This window comes from Cherax quadricarinatus, unplaced genomic scaffold, assembly GCF_038502225.1.
Source record: "Cherax quadricarinatus isolate ZL_2023a unplaced genomic scaffold, ASM3850222v1 Contig1173, whole genome shotgun sequence".
In the NCBI taxonomy this organism is placed as follows: Eukaryota; Metazoa; Arthropoda; class Malacostraca; order Decapoda; family Parastacidae; genus Cherax; species Cherax quadricarinatus.
The window spans coordinates 25,113-44,275 of NW_027196199.1; the positions used below are offsets into that span (position 1 = coordinate 25,113).

A 19,163-nucleotide genomic window follows, 5' to 3' on the forward strand; every position below is an offset into this window, starting at 1 on the left:
AAGTAAGAGAGCATTCCAGCAGGCCTACTGGCCTATGTTAGGCAGGTCCAACTCGTCTAACCTATTTTTAAAGCTACCCAAGGTTTGTGCTTCAACTACACTAAGGAGTTTGTTTCACTATTGCCAAACCAGTGTTTTTCTAAATCTAATTTTTTTCCAGCGTGGACCCATTGCATCTAAACCTTCATAATCTGACACCCAATCAAAACCTATTGGAAAGTAACTGCCTTTATTACACAGCATCACAAGCCACCACTATCCTAAACAATGCTAAAAGTCTATCAGTACTTAACTACAACATCAGGTCCTTAAGCAAACACTGTGATGACCTCCTAGCACTCCTTGAATCACTAAAGACACCCTTCTCCTGGCTTAAACAGGACACAATAGATATCTACCCTCTACCAGGATACACATTATTATTATTATTATAATCAAGGGGGAAGCGCTAAACCCGGAGGATTATACAGCGCCTGGGGGGGGGATGTGGAAGGCATTCAGGCTTAATTCGGGGAACTGGAGCACAGATCCAATTCCCTAAATCAAGAGCCCCTCACCAACATCAAGGAACCTTCCTTGAGGGGACCAGGATACACAGCAATTCACAACTGCAGACCAAACCAAGTTGGGGGTGGTACTGCAATCTATTACTCTAACCAATTATCTTGTCTTAGCACCACTTGCTTTAGTGATGAATATGGGGAATACATTTTTGCTAATTTTACTGTAAAAAACCTTAAGACGCCTATAACAATCGGTGCCATTTACCGGATACCTCACACAAACATCCCAAATTTCAGTGAGAAATTAAAGTCACTAATAACAAACAGACAAATGAATAAGCACCACCTTCTCTTAGCTGGAGACTTCAACATCAACCTTGGCTTACTAGATGATCAGCCTGTAACTGATTTCATCAACAATATGAACAACACACTTCTCATACCAACAATAACTAAACCAACCAGGCTCACTGAGACAAGTGCAACCATAATAGACCACATATGGACCAATATACTAGCCCCCCTTAAATCAGGGATAATCACAGATAGCACTACAGACCACTACCCTACCTTCCTCCTGACAAACATTAGTAAACCACCACTTGAATACAACAAAGTCTCATTTAGACTCCATGACGAGGCCTCAGTAAGGAAGTTCACAGCTGACCTAGAGACTGTTGATTGGCCTACAGAATTCTCCAAGGCCAATGGTATTGATGACTGGACAGACATTTTTCTTAACAAATTACTTAGACTATACAACAAACATTGTCCTATAAAAACAAAACAGATCACAAACAAATGGCTTGGTTGCCCATGGCTAACCAGCACCATTCTGAAATCCATTGACAAGAAACACCAATATGAAAAGCAATATAGACAGGGCTTAATACACAAAGATACTCTTAAACACTATTCATCACCTCTCACCAAAGTAATAAAGAAAGCCAAACAACTATACTACTCCAGTAGATTCACAGACACTAGAGGAGATATAAAAAAGACCTGGAAAACACTCTCTCAGATTCTAGGGATTGACAAACTGAGAAAAACCAAGAATATTGTCCTAACTAAACCTAATGAAACACCACTACATCCCATTGACACAGCTAACAAGATAAACGACTTCTTCTCAAACATAGGATCTAATCTCGCCAGTAAAATCCCACATACCAATGCCCATGCCGGGGACTACCTAGATGGGAATTTCCCTAATTCCTAATATCTTGCACCAACTGAGCCCACGGAAGTCATTGAGATTATAAAGTCACTTAAAAATAACTCTGGGAATCTGTCTCATGTCCCACCATTACTGTACAAGCGAGCGGCCCATGTCCTTTCGCATGCAATTTCATTACTTTTTAACAAGTCACTAGAGACTAGCACCTTCCCGAAACTACTCAAGATGGCAAGGGTTACACCAATACATAAAGGTGGTGACCCTACAGACTTAAACAACTATAGGCCAATATCTAACTTACCATTGCTATCCAAAATCTTTGAGAAACTCGTGCACAGGAGACTGTATTCATTTATAACGGCTCAAAACATACTCAACCCCTGCCAATTTGGATTCAGGAAAAATAAAAGCACTAATGATGCAATCATAAAAATGCTAGATCTGCTTTACACAGCGTTGGAAAATAAGGAATATCCACTATGAATTTTTATTGACCTAAGAAAAGCTTTTGACACAGTAGACCACGACAACCTACTCCACAAACTTGATCATTACGGTATAAGAGGCCATGCGCTTGCTTATTTCAAATCTTACATTACTAATAGGTATCAGTACGTCACCATTAAAGACACAGCATCAGCAACACGGCCACTTGATACTGGAGTTCCGCAGGGAAGTGTCCTTGGTCCCCTGCTCTTCCTCATATACATCAATGACCTTCCAAACGTATCCCAACACCTGAAACCCATTCTCTTTGCTGATGACACGACTTATGTCATCTCTCACCCTAATCTTGCCACCCTCAACACCATTGTGAATGAGGAGCTGATTAAAATATCGACTTGGATGACAGTCAATAAACTTACGCTTAACACTGACAAAACCTACTATATTATATTTGGTAGCAGAGCAGGAGATGCACAAATTAACATTAAGATTGACAACACTCTAATTACCAGAAATAATGGGGGAAAATTCCTAGGCTTATACCTTGACAACAACCTGAATTTCAGCACCCATATCCAGCATATAACCAAAAAAGTATCCAAAACGGTTGGGATCCTCTCCAAGATACGATACTACGTGCCGCAAAATGCCCTTCTCACACTATACCACTCACTTATTTATCCATACCTCACCTATGCTATTTGTGCTTGGGGATCAACTGCAGCAACACACCTAAAGCCAATAATAACCCAACAAAAAGCTGCAGTAAGAATAATCACTAAATCCCATCCCTGGCAACACACCCCCCACTCTTCATAGACCTAAACTTACTCCCAGTTCAGTACATCCACACTTACTACTGTGCAATCTACATCTACAGGACCTTAAACTCTAATATCAACCTTGACCTAAAATGCTTTCTTGATAGTTGTGACAGAACTCATAGGCATAACACCAGACACAAACATCTCTACGACATTCCCCGTGTCCGACTAAACCTTTACAAAAATTCAATGTATGTCAAAGGCCCGAAAATCTGGAACACCCTACCTGAGAACTCTAGAACTGCAGACACATTCATCACCTTCAAAACTACCATTAGAAAACATCTTATCTCCCTGATACACCCCGTCAACTAACTACACGAATACCACCTGGTGGTTCACACTTACACTCACTCACCCATTTGACCATAAACAGAAATATTAATCTCAATCTTAAAATAATGAATCCTATGATACTCCAATACTGAAACTATGTACTGTGCCAAAACAAAAGCATTCACATTGCTAAACTTACAAACTAGTATTTAGTCACTTAGCCATAATACCAACTTACCTCATAATTTGTAATATTTTACAATTAAGAATAAAACTAAGTATGCCCGAAATGCCTAGCCATGCTAAGCGTTCTAGTGGTACACTCTGTAATCACAATTTTACTATATGTAAACCAAACAATAACCAAATTTCTGTAAACTCAGCATTGTAATCCTTACAGAGAATAAACTTTGAATTTGAAACTTTGAATTCCTATCACACTTAAGTTATTTCACGGAAAAAATACCATGAAAATGTGGGGACCCATAGCCTCGGAGAAGTAAATATAAAAACTTCGAAGAAAAATATTGAGATTAGCTACTGTTGTTGTTGTTGTTGGTGTTTGGAATAGTAAAGACCCCCAAAGCGTATGTCTTATTGAATCCAGCCTCTCGGAAGTCCGGAAAAAATCTTGTTAAATCTTGGCAAGAAAAAGATATGGGAAAATAACTTGAAACCGTAGTAACACGATTGCTCATAAGTTTTAGGACTCGCCTGCCATGGGTTCGAATCTCACCCGTTCTGTGATTTGATACGGGAACACATAATTCCCAAGTTAGATCCGGTGGACCCCCAGGTCTGAACACAGGCTGAGTCAGGCGTCTCACTCCCTGAGTAAGCACGTCTATTCAAATTCAAATTATTTATTTCCTTGTAAGTTTACAATGTGGTTGACATGTAGGAGGTATATTTACATAGGTAGTTTCTAGTGAGGGTTTACTAAGATTTGTAGTGTAAAGAGAGCCACTATCACGCCTTGGCATTACGGGCAGTCTAAACTTAATAGATTACTGATTACTTAACACTAGACGTACAAAACTTAGTTTGATCAGGTTGCACTGATTATACAATAGGTTATACATCTGTTAAATATATGTTCTTCAACATTTGCATTAGGTTAAAATATGAGAATTTATTGTACTATTGTATCTAAAGCAAAAAAAAAAAAAAAGATTACAAGGGTCTCCATCAGACCTCAGGGCACAGCTGGCAATGAGGGTAGATATTCTTGATGGGGGGTTATGGGGCCGTATCGATCTCTGCCTCCCAGGGCCCGAGGAAGAAATATTGTCCAAATTGGCAGTAACACGACTTAAGATATTAAATTTACCCGGTGCACATCAACATAAAATGCGAAGTGTGTGGACAGAGACAGGGCCATACACTGGTGTGTGGACAGAGACAGGGCCATACTGGTGTGTGGGCAAAGACAGGGCCATACACTGGTGTGTGGACAGAGACAGGGCCATACACTGGTGTGTGGACAGAGATAGGGCCATACACTGGTGTGTGGACAGAGACAGGGCCATACACTGGTAAGTGGACAGAGACAGGGCCATACACTGGTGTGTTTACCTGGAGTTTACCTGGAGAGAGTTCCGGGGGTCAACGCCCCCGCGGCCCGGTCTGAGACCAGGCCTCCTGGTGGATCACAGCCTGATCAACCAGGCTGTTGCTGCTGGCTGCACGCAAACCAACATACGAGCTACAGCCCGGCTGATCCGGAACTGACTTTAGGTGCTTGTCCAGTGCCAGCTTGAAGACTGCCAGGGGTCTGTTGGTAATCCCCCTTATGTGTGCTGGGAGGCAGTTGAACAGTCTCGGGCCCCTGACACTTATTGTATGGTCTCTTAACGTGCTAGTGACACCCCTGCTTTTCATTGGGGGGATGGTGCATCGTCTGCCAAGTCTTTTGCTTTCGTAATGAGTGATTTTCGTGTGCAAGTTCGGTACTAGTCCCTCTAGGATTTTCCAGGTGTATATAATCATGTATCTCTCCCTCCTGCGTTCCAGGGAATACAGGTTTAGGAACCTCAAGCGCTCCCAATAATTGAGGTGTTTTATCTCCGTTATGCGTGCCGTGAAAGTTCTCTGTACATTTTCTAGGTCGGCAATTTCACCTGCCTTGAAAGGTGCTGTTAGTGTGCAGCAATATTCCAGCCTAGATAGAACAAGTGACCTGAAGAGTGTCATCATGGGCTTGGCCTCCCTAGTTTTGAAGGTTCTCATTATCCATCCTGTCATTTTTCTAGCAGATGCGATTGATACAATGTTATGGTCCTTGAAGGTGAGATCCTCCGACATGATCACTCCCAGGTCTTTGACGTTGGTGTTTCGCTCTATTTTGTGGCCAGAATTTGTTTTGTACTCTGATGACGATTTAATTTCCTCATGTTTACCATATCTGAGTAATTGAAATTTCTCATCGTTGAACTTCATATTGTTTTCTGCAGCCCACTGAAAGATTTGGTTGATGTCTGCCTGGAGCTTTGCAGTGTCTGCAATGGAAGACACTGTCATGCAGATTCGGGTGTCATCTGCAAAGGAAGACACGGTGCTGTGGCTGACATCCTTGTCTATGTCGGATATAAGGATGAGGAACAAGATGGGAGCGAGTACTGTGCCTTGTGGAACAGAGCTTTTCACCGTAGCTGCCTCGGACTTTACTCTGTTGACGACTACTCTCTGTGTTCTGTTAGTGAGGAAATTATAGATCCATCGACCGACTTTTCCTGTTATTCCTTTAGCACGCATTTTGTGCGCTATTACGCCATGGTCACACTTGTCGAAGGCTTTTGCAAAGTCTGTATATATTACATCTGCATTCTTTTTGTCTTCTAGTGCATTTAGGACCTTGTCGTAGTGGTCCAATAGTTGAGACAGACAGGAGCGACCTGTTCTAAACCCATGTTGCCCTGGGTTGTGTAACTGATGGGTTTCTAGATGCGTGGTGATCTTGCTTCTTAGGACCCTTTCAAAGATTTTTATGATATGGGATGTTAGTGCTATTGGTCTGTAGTTCTTTGCTGTTGCTTTACTGCCCCCTTTGTGGAGTGGGGCTATGTCTGTTGTTTTTAGTAACTGTGGGACGACCCCCGTGTCCATGCTCCCTCTCCATAGGATGGAAAAGGCTCGTGATAGGGGCTTCTTGCAGTTCTTGATGAACACAGAGTTCCATGAGTCTGGCCCTGGGGCAGAGTGCATGGGCATGTCATTTATCGCCTGTTCGAAGTCATTTGGCGTCAGGATAACATCGGATAGGCTTGTGTTAATCAAATTTTGTGGCTCTCTCATAAAAAATTCATTTTGATCTTCGACTCTCAGTCTGGTTAGCGGCTTGCTAAAAACTGAGTCATATTGGGACTTGAGTAGCTCACTCATTTCCTTGCTGTCATCTGTGTAGGACCCATCTTGTTTAAGTAGGGGCCCAATACTGGACGTTGTTCTCGATTTTGATTTGGCATAGGAGAAGAAATACTTTGGGTTTCTTTCGATTTCATTTATGGCTTTTAGTTCTTCCCGCGATTCCTGACTCCTAAAGGATTCTTTTAGCTTAAGTTCGATGCTTGCTATTTCTCTGACCAGTGTCTCCCTGCGCATTTCAGATATATTGACCTCTTTTAGCCGCTCTGTTATTCTTTTCCGTCGCCTGTAAAGGGAGCGCCTGTCTCTTTCTATTTTACATCTACTCCTCCTTTTTCTTAGAGGAATAAGCCTTGTGCATACATCGAGTGCCACCGAGTTAATCTGTTCTAGGCATAAGTTTGGGTCTGTGTTGCTTAGTATATCTTCCCAGCTTATATCGGTTAGGACTTGGTTTACTTGGTCCCACTTTATGTTTTTGTTATTGAAGTTGAATTTGGTGAATGCTCCCTCGTGACTAGTCTCATTTTGTCGGTCTGGGGCTCCACGCATACATGTCTGAACCTCAATTATGTTGTGATCTGAGTATATTGTTTTTGATATGGTGACATTTCTTATCAGATCATCATTGTTAGTGAATATGAGGTCTAGTGTATTCTCCAGTCTAGTAGGCTCTATTATTTGCTGGTTTAAATTGAATTTTGTGCAGAGATTTAAAAGCTCGTGTGAGTGTGAGTTTTCATCAGAGCTGCCTCCTGGTGTTATTTCTGCAACAATATTATTTGCTATATTCCTCCATTTTAGGTGCCTTAAGTTGAAATCCCCCAGGAGCAAGATGTTGGGTGCAGGAGCTGGAAGATTTTCCAGACAGTGGTCAATTTTTAACAGCTGTTCCTGGAATTGCTGGGAAGTTGCATCAGGAGGCTTGTAGACTACCACAATGACTAGGTTTTGGTTCTCGACCTTTACTGCTAAAACTTCCACTACGTCATTTGAGGCATTAAGCAGTTCTGTGCAAACAAGTGACTCTGCAATGTACAGGCCAACCCCCCCCTTTTGCCTGTTCACTCTGTCACATCTGTATAGGTTGTAACCTGGGATCCATATTTCGTTGTCCAAGTGATCCTTTATGTGGGTCTCAGTGAAAGCCGCGAACATTGCCTTTGCCTCTGCAAGCAGTCCACGGATGAAAGGTATTTTGTTGTTTGTTGCTGGCTTTAGACCCTGTATATTTGCAAAGAAGAATGTTATCGGACTGGTGGTATTGTTGGTACTGGGGGGGGATTTTTTTTCCGGCATTAGTATCTGTATCTGTTGGTTTGGAGTGGAGGCCATCGACTGTGGTTCCACTCCAGGAATGACTGGATTTGGTGTACGATTTCTGCCATTTCCTGCCAGTTTTTTTTCCTTCCTGGCACTAAAAAACCTCTCCCTCTTGAGTGTCTGTGGCTACCCAGGTTTTCCCATGGCCTGGATGTTTTGTATCTTTTTGTCCCCTTTAGATGGTATGCCTGGCAATTTAAGTTATAGCACAGTCTTTCCTGTACTGAAGAGGTACACATTTCAGGGTGAAAAAGCTTACAGGAAGGGAGTTTGCATTTTCCTGTTGTCATATGGACATGACATTTTCTAGGGTGGTCATAGTTGCATGTCCCATCTGTTTTTCCAGATTTCCCATGCCAGCAGATACCAAGTGCATAGTATGTGCACAGGCTTGGTTTCCGTTTGCCTTGGGTTTCTGTGACTGTATTCCCTGTTGGTGCATGTTTCCCTGTCTTATTCCTATCCTCCCTAGCACCAACAATGGAGCTCCCACCAGTTGTTTTTGGTAATTTATCCTCACTATTGCTATTGGAGTCCTCTTGTTTGCTATTTCCTGCGGTATTTCTTGTTTGCAATATTGGTTTTATCTTATCTTTGACTACACTTGTTTCCCTACTATGGCTCCTGTCTTCTATGAGGTCATTTATATGTATTCCTTCCTGCGTATAATTCCCGACTACCTGGACAAAATCTCCAGCTTCACCATTACTGTCTCCCAGGACAGTATCTCCAGCTTCACCATTTCTGTCTCCCAGGACAGCACCTCCAGCTTCACCATTACTGTCTCCCAGGACAGCACTATCAGCCCCACATTTACTGACTACCAGGACATCACCTCCAGCCTTACAGTTTGTGACTACATGGCCAGTATCAAGGGCAGTACCATTCAGCCCAGACTTTTTATGTTCCCATCTGTTGTAGAAAGCTTCCAGGTTTTCTATGAAAGCAGCTTTGATGTTGTCCTCTTTTAATACCCTTGTGATTTTAGTCCACAGATTTTCCTCATTTGGGCATACCCAAAAACACTTCTCTGTTTTAATACTGCTTGTAGCTAGTTCTGGGATATCTGCACAAGGAGCGTGACACCAATTTCCACAAAAATGACAATTTATCCATGTGGTAGCCCGTTTGTTTGACTGACCACAGACTACACACAGCTTCATAATGATGTGAATGGTTGATTTACTGCAATTCTACTAGCAACCTCTTGAATATTATATTAATAACCTTAAATGAAGCTCTAGCTATTTGTATTTCTGTTTCTAACTCTTTTTGTATATTGGACAGCTTACCGTCACGTTCCTGATTTTTAATGTTTGTGTTTATAAGGGCGCCTACAAACCCAACCGTTTACAGTCTGCTTTATTGTCCAACGAAACTGTTTGAAACCAGACCCGGGTTCGGACCAGTCAAGGGTTCGGACCAGTCGATCTGCTCTGATCAGTGGGTCACTTATTTAAAACATACTGGTCGGTGATTTGAGCTAACACATGAAGGATCTACTGGAAATTATCTACCCGAGTAATATGTGATTTGACTGATACAAAAGTATAACTTGCGTGTTGAAGAGCCGGTGATATCTGGCAGCTCCTACAATGACGTACAGTCGACCTCTTTGTTTATCAATCGCTGTATCTGGCTTTTCTATTTTTGTTTTTTCCGTCTCCACCACAATAAATGCTATATTATCACTATAGTTGACTGGTGCAAATTTTGGAGGAAGGACGCTTTTTCTGTAGTAATAATTGCTTCTCGTTGTGTATATTGCGACCGCTGGTAACTACAGGTTATATGAAATTCACAGTAACGTCTGGTATTTCAAGAAAATGAAACTAATGAAAGTCACTCCACTCCACTAAGTACCATTATAATACTGGTTAGTTGCTACTACAACACTGTATTCTGCTATTCACTGGTATCACTAGATTATATGCGAGTACACTAGCAAGCCAGGAAGATTATTAAAAACAGCTGACCTGTGGTAAGTTTCTGGCGACTTCTGGCACCTGCCTCTATAGGCTTATCACTTCATTTACAAATTCACCTGTTTTCAAATGACACTTTAGCCTTTATCATCAATATACTAGGGAGCCACTGTAGTATACACTATACACTATGTATACTCAATGCTTTCAGGGAGACTTTCTTTCCTCTGACACAAAGTTCAATTATTATTATTTTTTTTCACACGGGAAACAGGCCTATGATTCCCCTCTGGCAGTAAACTCTGCTAGGTAATGCCCACTAATTCTCCTTTTTTGACTCAGTATATAATGTTTTCCGCCCAAGATTGGTTCCAGGCGCTAGAGGGATGTATCGTATAGGATTGATGACACGAAATAAAGTTCTAGCACGTAAGAGCGACCGTGAAAACACCAGAAAAACCGGGTGCTTGTCCAGTGCCAGCTGGTGTGTGGACAGAGACAGGGCCATACACTGGTAAGTGGACAGAGACAGGGCCATACACTGGTGTGTGGACAGAGACAGGGCCATACACTGGTAAGTGGACAGAGACAGGGCCATACACTGGTGTGTGGACAGAGATAGGGCCATACACTGGAGTGTGGACAGAGACAGGGCCATATACTGGAAAGTGGATAGAGACAGGGCCATACACTGGTGTGTGGACAGAGACAGGGCCATACTGGTGTGTGGGCAAAGACAGGGCCATACACTGGTGTGTGGACAGAGACAGGGCCATACTGGTGTGTGGGCAAAGACAGGGCCATACACTGGTGTGTGGACAGAGACAGGGCCATACACTGGTGTGTGGACAGAGATAGGGCCATACACTGGTGTGTGGACAGAGACAGGGCCATACACTGGTAAGTGGACAGAGACAGGGCCATACACTGGTGTGTGGACAGAGATAGGGCCATACACTGGTGTGTGGACAGAGACAGGGCCATACACTGGTAAGTGGACAGAGACAGGGCCATACACTGGTGTGTGGACAGAGACAGGGCCATACACTGGTGTGTGGACAGAGACAGGGCCATACACAAAAGAGGAGAGGGGCAATTGAGAAATCGATATATTCAGTTAAAGAGAGAAATAAAAAAGGGAATTAGAAAAGCAAAAAGAGATTATGAGGTTAAAGTTGCAAGAGAATCGAAGACTAACCCAAAAGGATTCTTTCAGGTATACAGAAGTAAGATCAGGGACAAGATAGGCCCACTCAAAAGTTCCTCGGGTCAGCTCACTGACAGTGATAAGGAAATGTGTAGAATTTTTAACACATACTTCCTCTCAGTTTTTACACAGGAGGATACCAGCGATATTCCAGTAATGATAAATTATGTAGAACAGGACGATAATAAACTGTGCACTATTAGGGTCACAAGTGACATGGTCCTTAGGCAAATAGATAAATTAAAACCTAACAAATCCCCAGGCCCTGATGAACTGTATGCAAGGGTTCTAAAGGAATGTAAAGAGGAGCTTAGCACACCTTTGGCTAATCTTTTCAACATATCACTACAAACTGGCATGGTGCCAGATAAGTGGAAAATGGCAAATGTGATACCTATTTTCAAAACAGGTGACAGGTCCTTAGCTTCGAACTATAGACCAATAAGCCTAACCTCCATAGTGGGAAAATTTATGGAATCAATAATTGCCGAGGCAGTTCGTAGCCACCTTGAAAAGCATAAATTAATCAACGAATCTCAGCATGGTTTTACAAAGGGGCGTTCCTGCCTTACGAATTTATTAACTTTTTTCACTAAGGTATTTGAGGAGGTAGATCATGGTAATGAATATGATATTGTGTATATGGACTTCAGTAAGGCTTTTGACAGGGTCCCACATCAGAGACTATTGAGGAAAATTAAAGCACATGGAATAGGAGGAGAAATTTTTTCCTGGATAGAGGCATGGTTGACAAATAGGCAGCAGAGAGTTTGCATAAATGGGGAGAAATCAGAGTGGGGAAGTGTCACGAGCGGTGTTCCACAGGGGTCAGTGTTGGGCCCCCTGCTGTTCACAATCTACATAAACGACATAGATGAGGGCATAAAGAGCGACATCGGCAAGTTTGCCGATGACACCAAAATAGGCCGTCGAATTCATTCTGACGAGGACATTCGAGCACTCCAGGAAGATTTGAATAGACTGATGCAGTGGTCGGAGAAGTGGCAGATGCAGTTTAATATAGACAAATGCAAAGTTCTAAATGTTGGACAGGACAATAATCATGCCACATATAAACTAAATAATGTAGATCTTAATATTACGGATTGCGAAAAAGATTTAGGAGTTCTGGTTAGCAGTAATCTGAAACCAAGACAACAGTGCATAAGTGTTCGCAATAAAGCTAATAGAATCCTTGGCTTCATATCAAGAAGCATAAATAATAGGAGTCCTCAGGTTGTTCTTCAACTCTATACATCCTTGGTTAGGCCTCATTTAGATTATGCTGCACAGTTTTGGTCACCTTATTACAGAATGGATATAAATTCTCTGGAAAATGTACAAAGGAGGATGACAAAGTTGATCCCATGTATCAGAAACCTTCCCTATGAGGATAGACTAAGGGCCCTGAATCTGCACTCTCTAGAAAGACGTAGAATTAGGGGGGATATGATTGAGGTGTATAAATGGAAGACAGGAATAAAAGAGGGGATGTAAATAGTGTGCTGAAAATATCTAGCCTAGACAGGACTCGCAGCAATGGTTTTAAGTTGGAAAAATTCAGATTCAGGAAGGATATAGGAAAGTACTGGTTTGGTAATAGAGTTGTGGATGAGTGGAACAAACTCCCAAGTACCGTTATAGAGGCCAGAACGTTGTGTAGCTTTAAAAATAGGTTGGATAAATACATGAGTGGATGTGGGTGGGTGTGAGTTAGACCTGATAGCTTGTGCTACCAGGTCGGTTGCCGTGTTCCTCCCTTAAGTCAATGTGACCTGACCTGACTAGGTTGGGTGCATTGGCTTAAGCCGGTAGGAGACTTGGACCTGCCTCGCATGGGCCAGTAGGCCTTCTGCAGTGTTCCTTCGTTCTTATGTTCTTATGTACACTGGTAAGTGGACAGAGACAGGGCCATACACTGGTGTGTGGACAGAGACAGGGACATACACTGGTGTGTGGACAGAGACAGGGCCATACACTGGTAAGTGGACAGAGACAGGGCCATACACTGGTGTGTGGACAGAGACAGGGCCATACACTGGTGTGTGGACAGAGACAGGGCCATACACTGGTAAGTGGACAGAGACAGGGCCATACACTGGTGTGTGGACAGAGACAGGGCCATACACTGGTAAGTGGACAGAGACAGGGCCATACACTGGTGTGTGGACAGAGACAGGGCCATACACTGGTGTGTGGACAGAGACAGGGCCATACACTGGTAAGTGGACAGAGACAGGGCCATACACTGGTAAGTGGACAGAGACAGGGCCATACACTGGTGTGTGGACAGAGACAGGGCCATACACTGGTGTGTGGACAGAGACAGGGCCATACACTGGTAAGTGGACAGAGACAGGGCCATACACTGGTAAGTGGACAGAGACAGGGCCATACACTGGTGTGTGGACAGAGACAGGGCCATACACTGGTAAGTGGACAGAGACAGGGCCATACACTGGTAAGTGGACAGAGACAGGGCCATACACTGGTGTGTGGACAGAGACAGGGACATACACTGGTGTGTGGACAGAGACAGGGCCATACACTGGTGTGTGGACAGAGACAGGGCCATACACTGGTGTGTGGACAGAGACAGGGCCATATACTGGAAAGTGGATAGAGACAGGGCCATACACTGGTGTGTGGACAGAGACAGGGCCATACACTGGTGTGTGGACAGAGACAGGGCCATACACTGGTGTGTGGACAGAGACAGGGCCATACACTGGTGTGTGGACAGAGACAGGGCCATACACTGGTGTGTGGACAGAGACAGGGCCATACACTGGTGTGTGGACAGAGACAGGGCCATACACTGGTAAGTGGACAGAGACAGGGCCATACACTGGTAAGTGGACAGAGACAGGGCCATACACTGGTGTGTGGACAGAGACAGGGACATACACTGGTGTGTGGACAGAGACAGGGACATACACTGGTGTGTGGACAGAGACAGGGACATACACTGGTGTGTGGACAGAGACAGGGCCATACACTGGTGTGTGGACAGAGACAGGGCCATACACTGGTGTGTGGACAGAGACAGGGCCATACACTGGTAAGTGGACAGAGACAGGGCCATACACTGGTAAGTGGACAGAGACAGGGCCATACACTGGTAAGTGGACAGAGACAGGGACATACACTGGTGTGTGGACAGAGACAGGGTCATACACTGGTGTGTGGACAGAGACAGGGCCATACACTGGTGTGTGGACAGAGACAGGGCCATACACTGGTAAGTGGACAGAGACAGGGCCATACACTGGTAAGTGGACAGAGACAGGGCCATACACTGGTGTGTGGACAGAGACAGGGACATACACTGGTGTGTGGACAGAGACAGGGACATACACTGGTAAGTGGACAGAGACAGGGCCATACACTGGTAAGTGGACAGAGACAGGGCCATACACTGGTGTGTGGACAGAGACAGGGCCATACACTGGTGTGTGGACAGAGACAGGGACATACACTGGTAAGTGGACAGAGACAGGGCCATACACTGGTAAGTGGACAGAGACAGGGCCATACACTGGTGTGTGGACAGAGACAGGGACATACACTGGTGTGTGGACAGAGACAGGGCCATACACTGGTGTGTGGACAGAGACAGGGCCATACACTGGTAAGTGGACAGAGACAGGGCCATACACTGGTGTGTGGACAGAGACAGGGCCATACACTGGTAAGTGGACAGAGACAGGGCCATACACTGGTGTGTGGACAGAGACAGGGACATACACTGGTGTGTGGACAGAGACAGGGCCATACACTGGTAAGTGGACAGAGACAGGGCCATACACTGGTGTGTGGACAGAGACAGGGCCATACACTGGTGTGTGGACAGAGACAGGGCCATACACTGGTAAGTGGACAGAGACAGGGCCATACACTGGTGTGTGGACAGAGACAGGGACATACACTTGTGTGTGGACAGAGACAGGGACATACACTGGTGTGTGGACAGAGACAGGGCCATACACTGGTGTGTGGACAGAGACAGGGCCATACACTGGTGTGTGGACAGAGACAGGGACATACACTGGTGTGTGGACAGAGACAGGGCCATAAACTGGTGTGTGGACAGAGACAGGGCCATACACTGGTAAGTGGACAGAGACAGGGCCATACACTGGTGTGTGGACAGAGACAGGGCCATACACTGGTAAGTGGACAGAGACAGGGCCATACACTGGTGTGTGGACAGAGACAGGGCCATACACTGGTGTGTGGACAGAGACAGGGACATACACTGGTGTGTGGACAGAGACAGGGCCATACACTGGTAAGTGGACAGAGACAGGGCCATACACTGGTGTGTGGACAGAGACAGGGACATACAGTGGTGTGTGGACAGAGACAGGGACATACACTGGTGTGTGGACAGAGACAGGGCCATACACTGGTAAGTGGACAGAGACAGGGCCATACACTGGTGTGTGGACAGAGACAGGGACATACACTGGTGTGTGGACAGAGACAGGGCCATACACTGGTAAGTGGACAGAGACAGGGCCATACACTGGTAAATGGACAGAGACAGGGCCATACACTGGTGTGTGGACAGAGACAGGGACATACACTGGTGTGTGGACAGAGACAGGGCCATACACTGGTAAGTGGACAGAGACAGGGCCATACACTGGTAAGTGGACAGAGACAGGGCCATACACTGGTGTGTGGACAGAGACAGGGACATACACTGGTGTGTGGACAGAGACAGGGCCATACACTGGTAAGTGGACAGAGACAGGGCCATACACTGGTGTGTGGACAGAGACAGGGACATACACTGGTGTGTGGACAGAGACAGGGCCATACACTGGTAAGTGGACAGAGACAGGGCCATACACTGGTGTGTGGACAGAGACAGGGACATACACTGGTAAGTGGACAGAGACAGGGCCATACACTGGTAAGTGGACAGAGACAGGGCCATACACTGGTAAGTGGACAGAGACAGGGCCATACACTGGTAAGTGGACAGAGACAGGGCCATACACTGGTGTGTGGACAGAGACAGGGCCATACACTGGTAAGTGGACAGAGACAGGGCCATACACTGGTGTGTGGACAGAGACAGGGACATACACTGGTGTGTGGACAGAGACAGGGCCATACACTGGTAAGTGGACAGAGACAGGGCCATACACTGGTGTGTGGACAGAGACAGGGACATACACTGGTGTGTGGACAGAGACAGGGCCATACACTGGTAAGTGGACAGAGACAGGGCCATACACTGGTGTGTGGACAGAGACAGGGACATACACTGGTGTGTGGACAGAGACAGGGCCATACACTAGTGTGTTTTTATCTGGAGTTTACCTGGAGAGAGTTTCGGGGGTCAACGCCCCCGCGGCCCGGTCTGTGACCAGGCCTCCTGGTGGATCAGCGCCTGATCAACCAGGCTGTTGCTGCTGGCTGCACGCAAACCAACGTACGAGCCACAGCCCGGCTGATCAGGAACTGCCTTTAGGTGCTTGTCCAGTGCCAGCTTGAAGACTGCCAGGGGTCTGTTGGTAATCCCCCTTATGTGTGCTGGGAGGCAGTTGAACAGTCTCGGTCCCCTGACACTTATTGTATGGTCTCTTAACGTGCTAGTGACACCCCTGCTTTTCATTGGGGGGATGGTGCATCGTCTGCCAAGTCTTTTGCTTTCGTAGTGAGTGATTTTCGTGTGCAAGTTCGGTACTAGTCCCTCTAGGATTTTCCAGGTGTATATAATCATGTATCTCTCCCTCCTGCGTTCCAGGGAATACAGGTTTAGAAACCTCAAGCGCTCCCAGTAATTGAGGTGTTTTATCTCCGTTATGCGCGCCGTGAAAGTTCTCTGTACATTTTCTAGGTCGGCAATTTCACCTGCCTTGAAAGGTGCTGTTAGAGTGCAGCAATATTCCAGCCTAGATAGAACAAGTGACCTGAAGAGTGTCATCATGGGCTTGGCCTCCCTAGTTTTGAAGGTTCTCATTATCCATCCTGTCATTTTTCTAGCAGATGCGATTGATACAATGTTATGGTCCTTGAAGGTGAGATCCTCCGACATAATCACTCCCAGGTCTTTGACGTTGGTGTTTCGCTCTATTTTGTGGCCAGAATTTGTTTTGTACTCTGATGAAGATTTAATTTCCTCATGTTTACCATATCTGAGTAATTGAAATTTCTCATCGTTGAACTTCATATTGTTTTCTGCAGACCACTGAAAGATTTGGTTGATGTCCGCCTGGAGCCTTGCAGTGTCTGCAATGGAAGACACTGTCATGCAGATTCGGGTGTCATCTGCAAAGGAAGACACGGTGCTGTGGCTGACATAAGAACATAAGAACGAAGGAACACTGCAGAAGGCCTACTGGCCCATGCGAGGCAGGTCCAAGTCCCTACCGGCTTAAGCCAATGCACCCAACCTAGTCAGGTCAGGTCACATTGACTTAAGGGAGGAACACGGCAACCGACCTGTTAGCACAAGCTATCAGGTCCAACTCACACCCACCCACATCTACTCATGTATTTATCCAACCTATTTTTGAAGCTACACAACGTTCTGGCCTCTATAACGGTACTTGGGAGTTTGTTCCACTCATCCACAACTCTATTACGAAACCAGTACTTTCCTATATCCCTCCTGAATCTGAATTTTTCCAACTTAAAACCATTGCTGCGAGTCCTGTCTAGGCTAGATATTTTCAGCACACTATTTACATCCCCTTTATTTATTCCTGTCTTCCACTTATAAACCTCAATCATATCCCCCCTAATTCTACGTCTTTCTAGAGAGTGCAGTTTCAGGGCCCTTAGTCTATCCTCATAGGGAAGGTTTCTGATACATGGGATCATCTTTGTCATCCTCCTTTGTACATTTTCCAGAGAATTTATATCCATTCTGTAATACGGTGACCAAAACTGTGCAGCATAATCTAAATGAGGCCTAACCAAGGATGTATAGAGTTGAAGAACAACCTGAGGACTCCTATTATTTATGCTTCTTGATATGAAGCCAAGGATTCTATTAGCTTTATTGCGAACACTTATGCACTGTTGTCTTGGTTTCAGATTACTGCTAACCAGAACTCCTAAATCTTTTTCGCAATCCGTAATATTAAGATCTACATTATTTAGTTTATATGTGGCATGGTTATTGTCCTGTCCAACATTTAGAACTTTGCATTTGTCTATATTAAACTGCATCTGCCACTTCTCCGACCACTGCATCAGTCTATTCAAATCTTCCTGGAGTGCTCGAATGTCCTCGTCAGAATGAATTCGACGGCCTATTTTGGTGTCATCGGCAAACTTGCCGATGTCGCTCTTTATGCCCTCATCTATGTCGTTTATGTAGATTGTGAACAGCAGGGGGCCCAACACTGACCCCTGTGGAACACCGCTCGTGACGCTTCCCCACTCTGATTTCTCCCCATTTATGCAAACTCTCTGCTGCCTATTTGTCAACCATGCCTCTATCCAGGAAAAAATTTCTCCTCCTATTCCATGTGCTTTAATTTTCCTCAATAGTCTCTGATGTGGGACCCTGTCAAAAGCCTTACTGAAGTCCATATACACAATATCATATTCATTACCATGATCTACCTCCTCAAATACCTTAGTGAAAAAAGTTAATAAATTCGTAAGGCAGGAACGCCCCTTTGTAAAACCATGCTGAGATTCGTTGATTAATTTATGCTTTTCAAGGTGGCTACGAACTGCCTCGGCAATTATTGATTCCATAAATTTTCCCACTATGGAGGTTAGGCTTATTGGTCTATAGTTCGAAGCTAAGGACCTGTCACCTGTTTTGAAAATAGGTATCACATTTGCCATTTTCCACTTATCTGGCACCATGCCAGTTTGTAGTGATATGTTGAAAAGATTAGCCAAAGGTGTGCTAAGCTCCTCTTTACATTCCTTTAGAACCCTTGCATACAGTTCATCAGGGCCTGGGGATTTGTTAGGTTTTAATTTATCTATTTGCCTAAGGACCATGTCACTTGTGACCCTAATAGTGCACAGTTTATTATCGTCCTGTTCTACATAATTTATCATTACTGGAATATCGCTGGTATCCTCCTGTGTAAAAACTGAGAGGAAGTATGTGTTAAAAATTCTACACATTTC

At 44.7% G+C, this 19,163-nt stretch overlaps 1 protein-coding gene across 4 annotated transcripts in view; it reads right to left on the reverse strand.

Annotated features, from left to right (window-relative positions):
- The window catches only part of LOC128691707 (integrin beta pat-3), a 56,249-nt gene that overhangs the window by 21,963 nt on the left and 15,123 nt on the right, over positions 1–19,163 (reverse strand). Inside the window, exon 1 of one of the 4 annotated variants that reach the window (XM_053780586.2) lies at positions 3,697–3,779. The exons of 2 other annotated variants lie outside the window; for them this stretch is intronic. Coding sequence is in view for 1 of the 2 variants with exons in the window: in XM_053780583.2 (XP_053636558.1) it covers positions 3,469–3,473 (5 nt within the window). In the remaining variant the exon portion in view is untranslated. Of the gene's footprint in view, positions 1–3,468; positions 3,489–3,696; positions 3,780–19,163 lie in introns of those variants that run through there. One more of the 4 variants, XM_053780583.2, reaches the window with a different exon arrangement.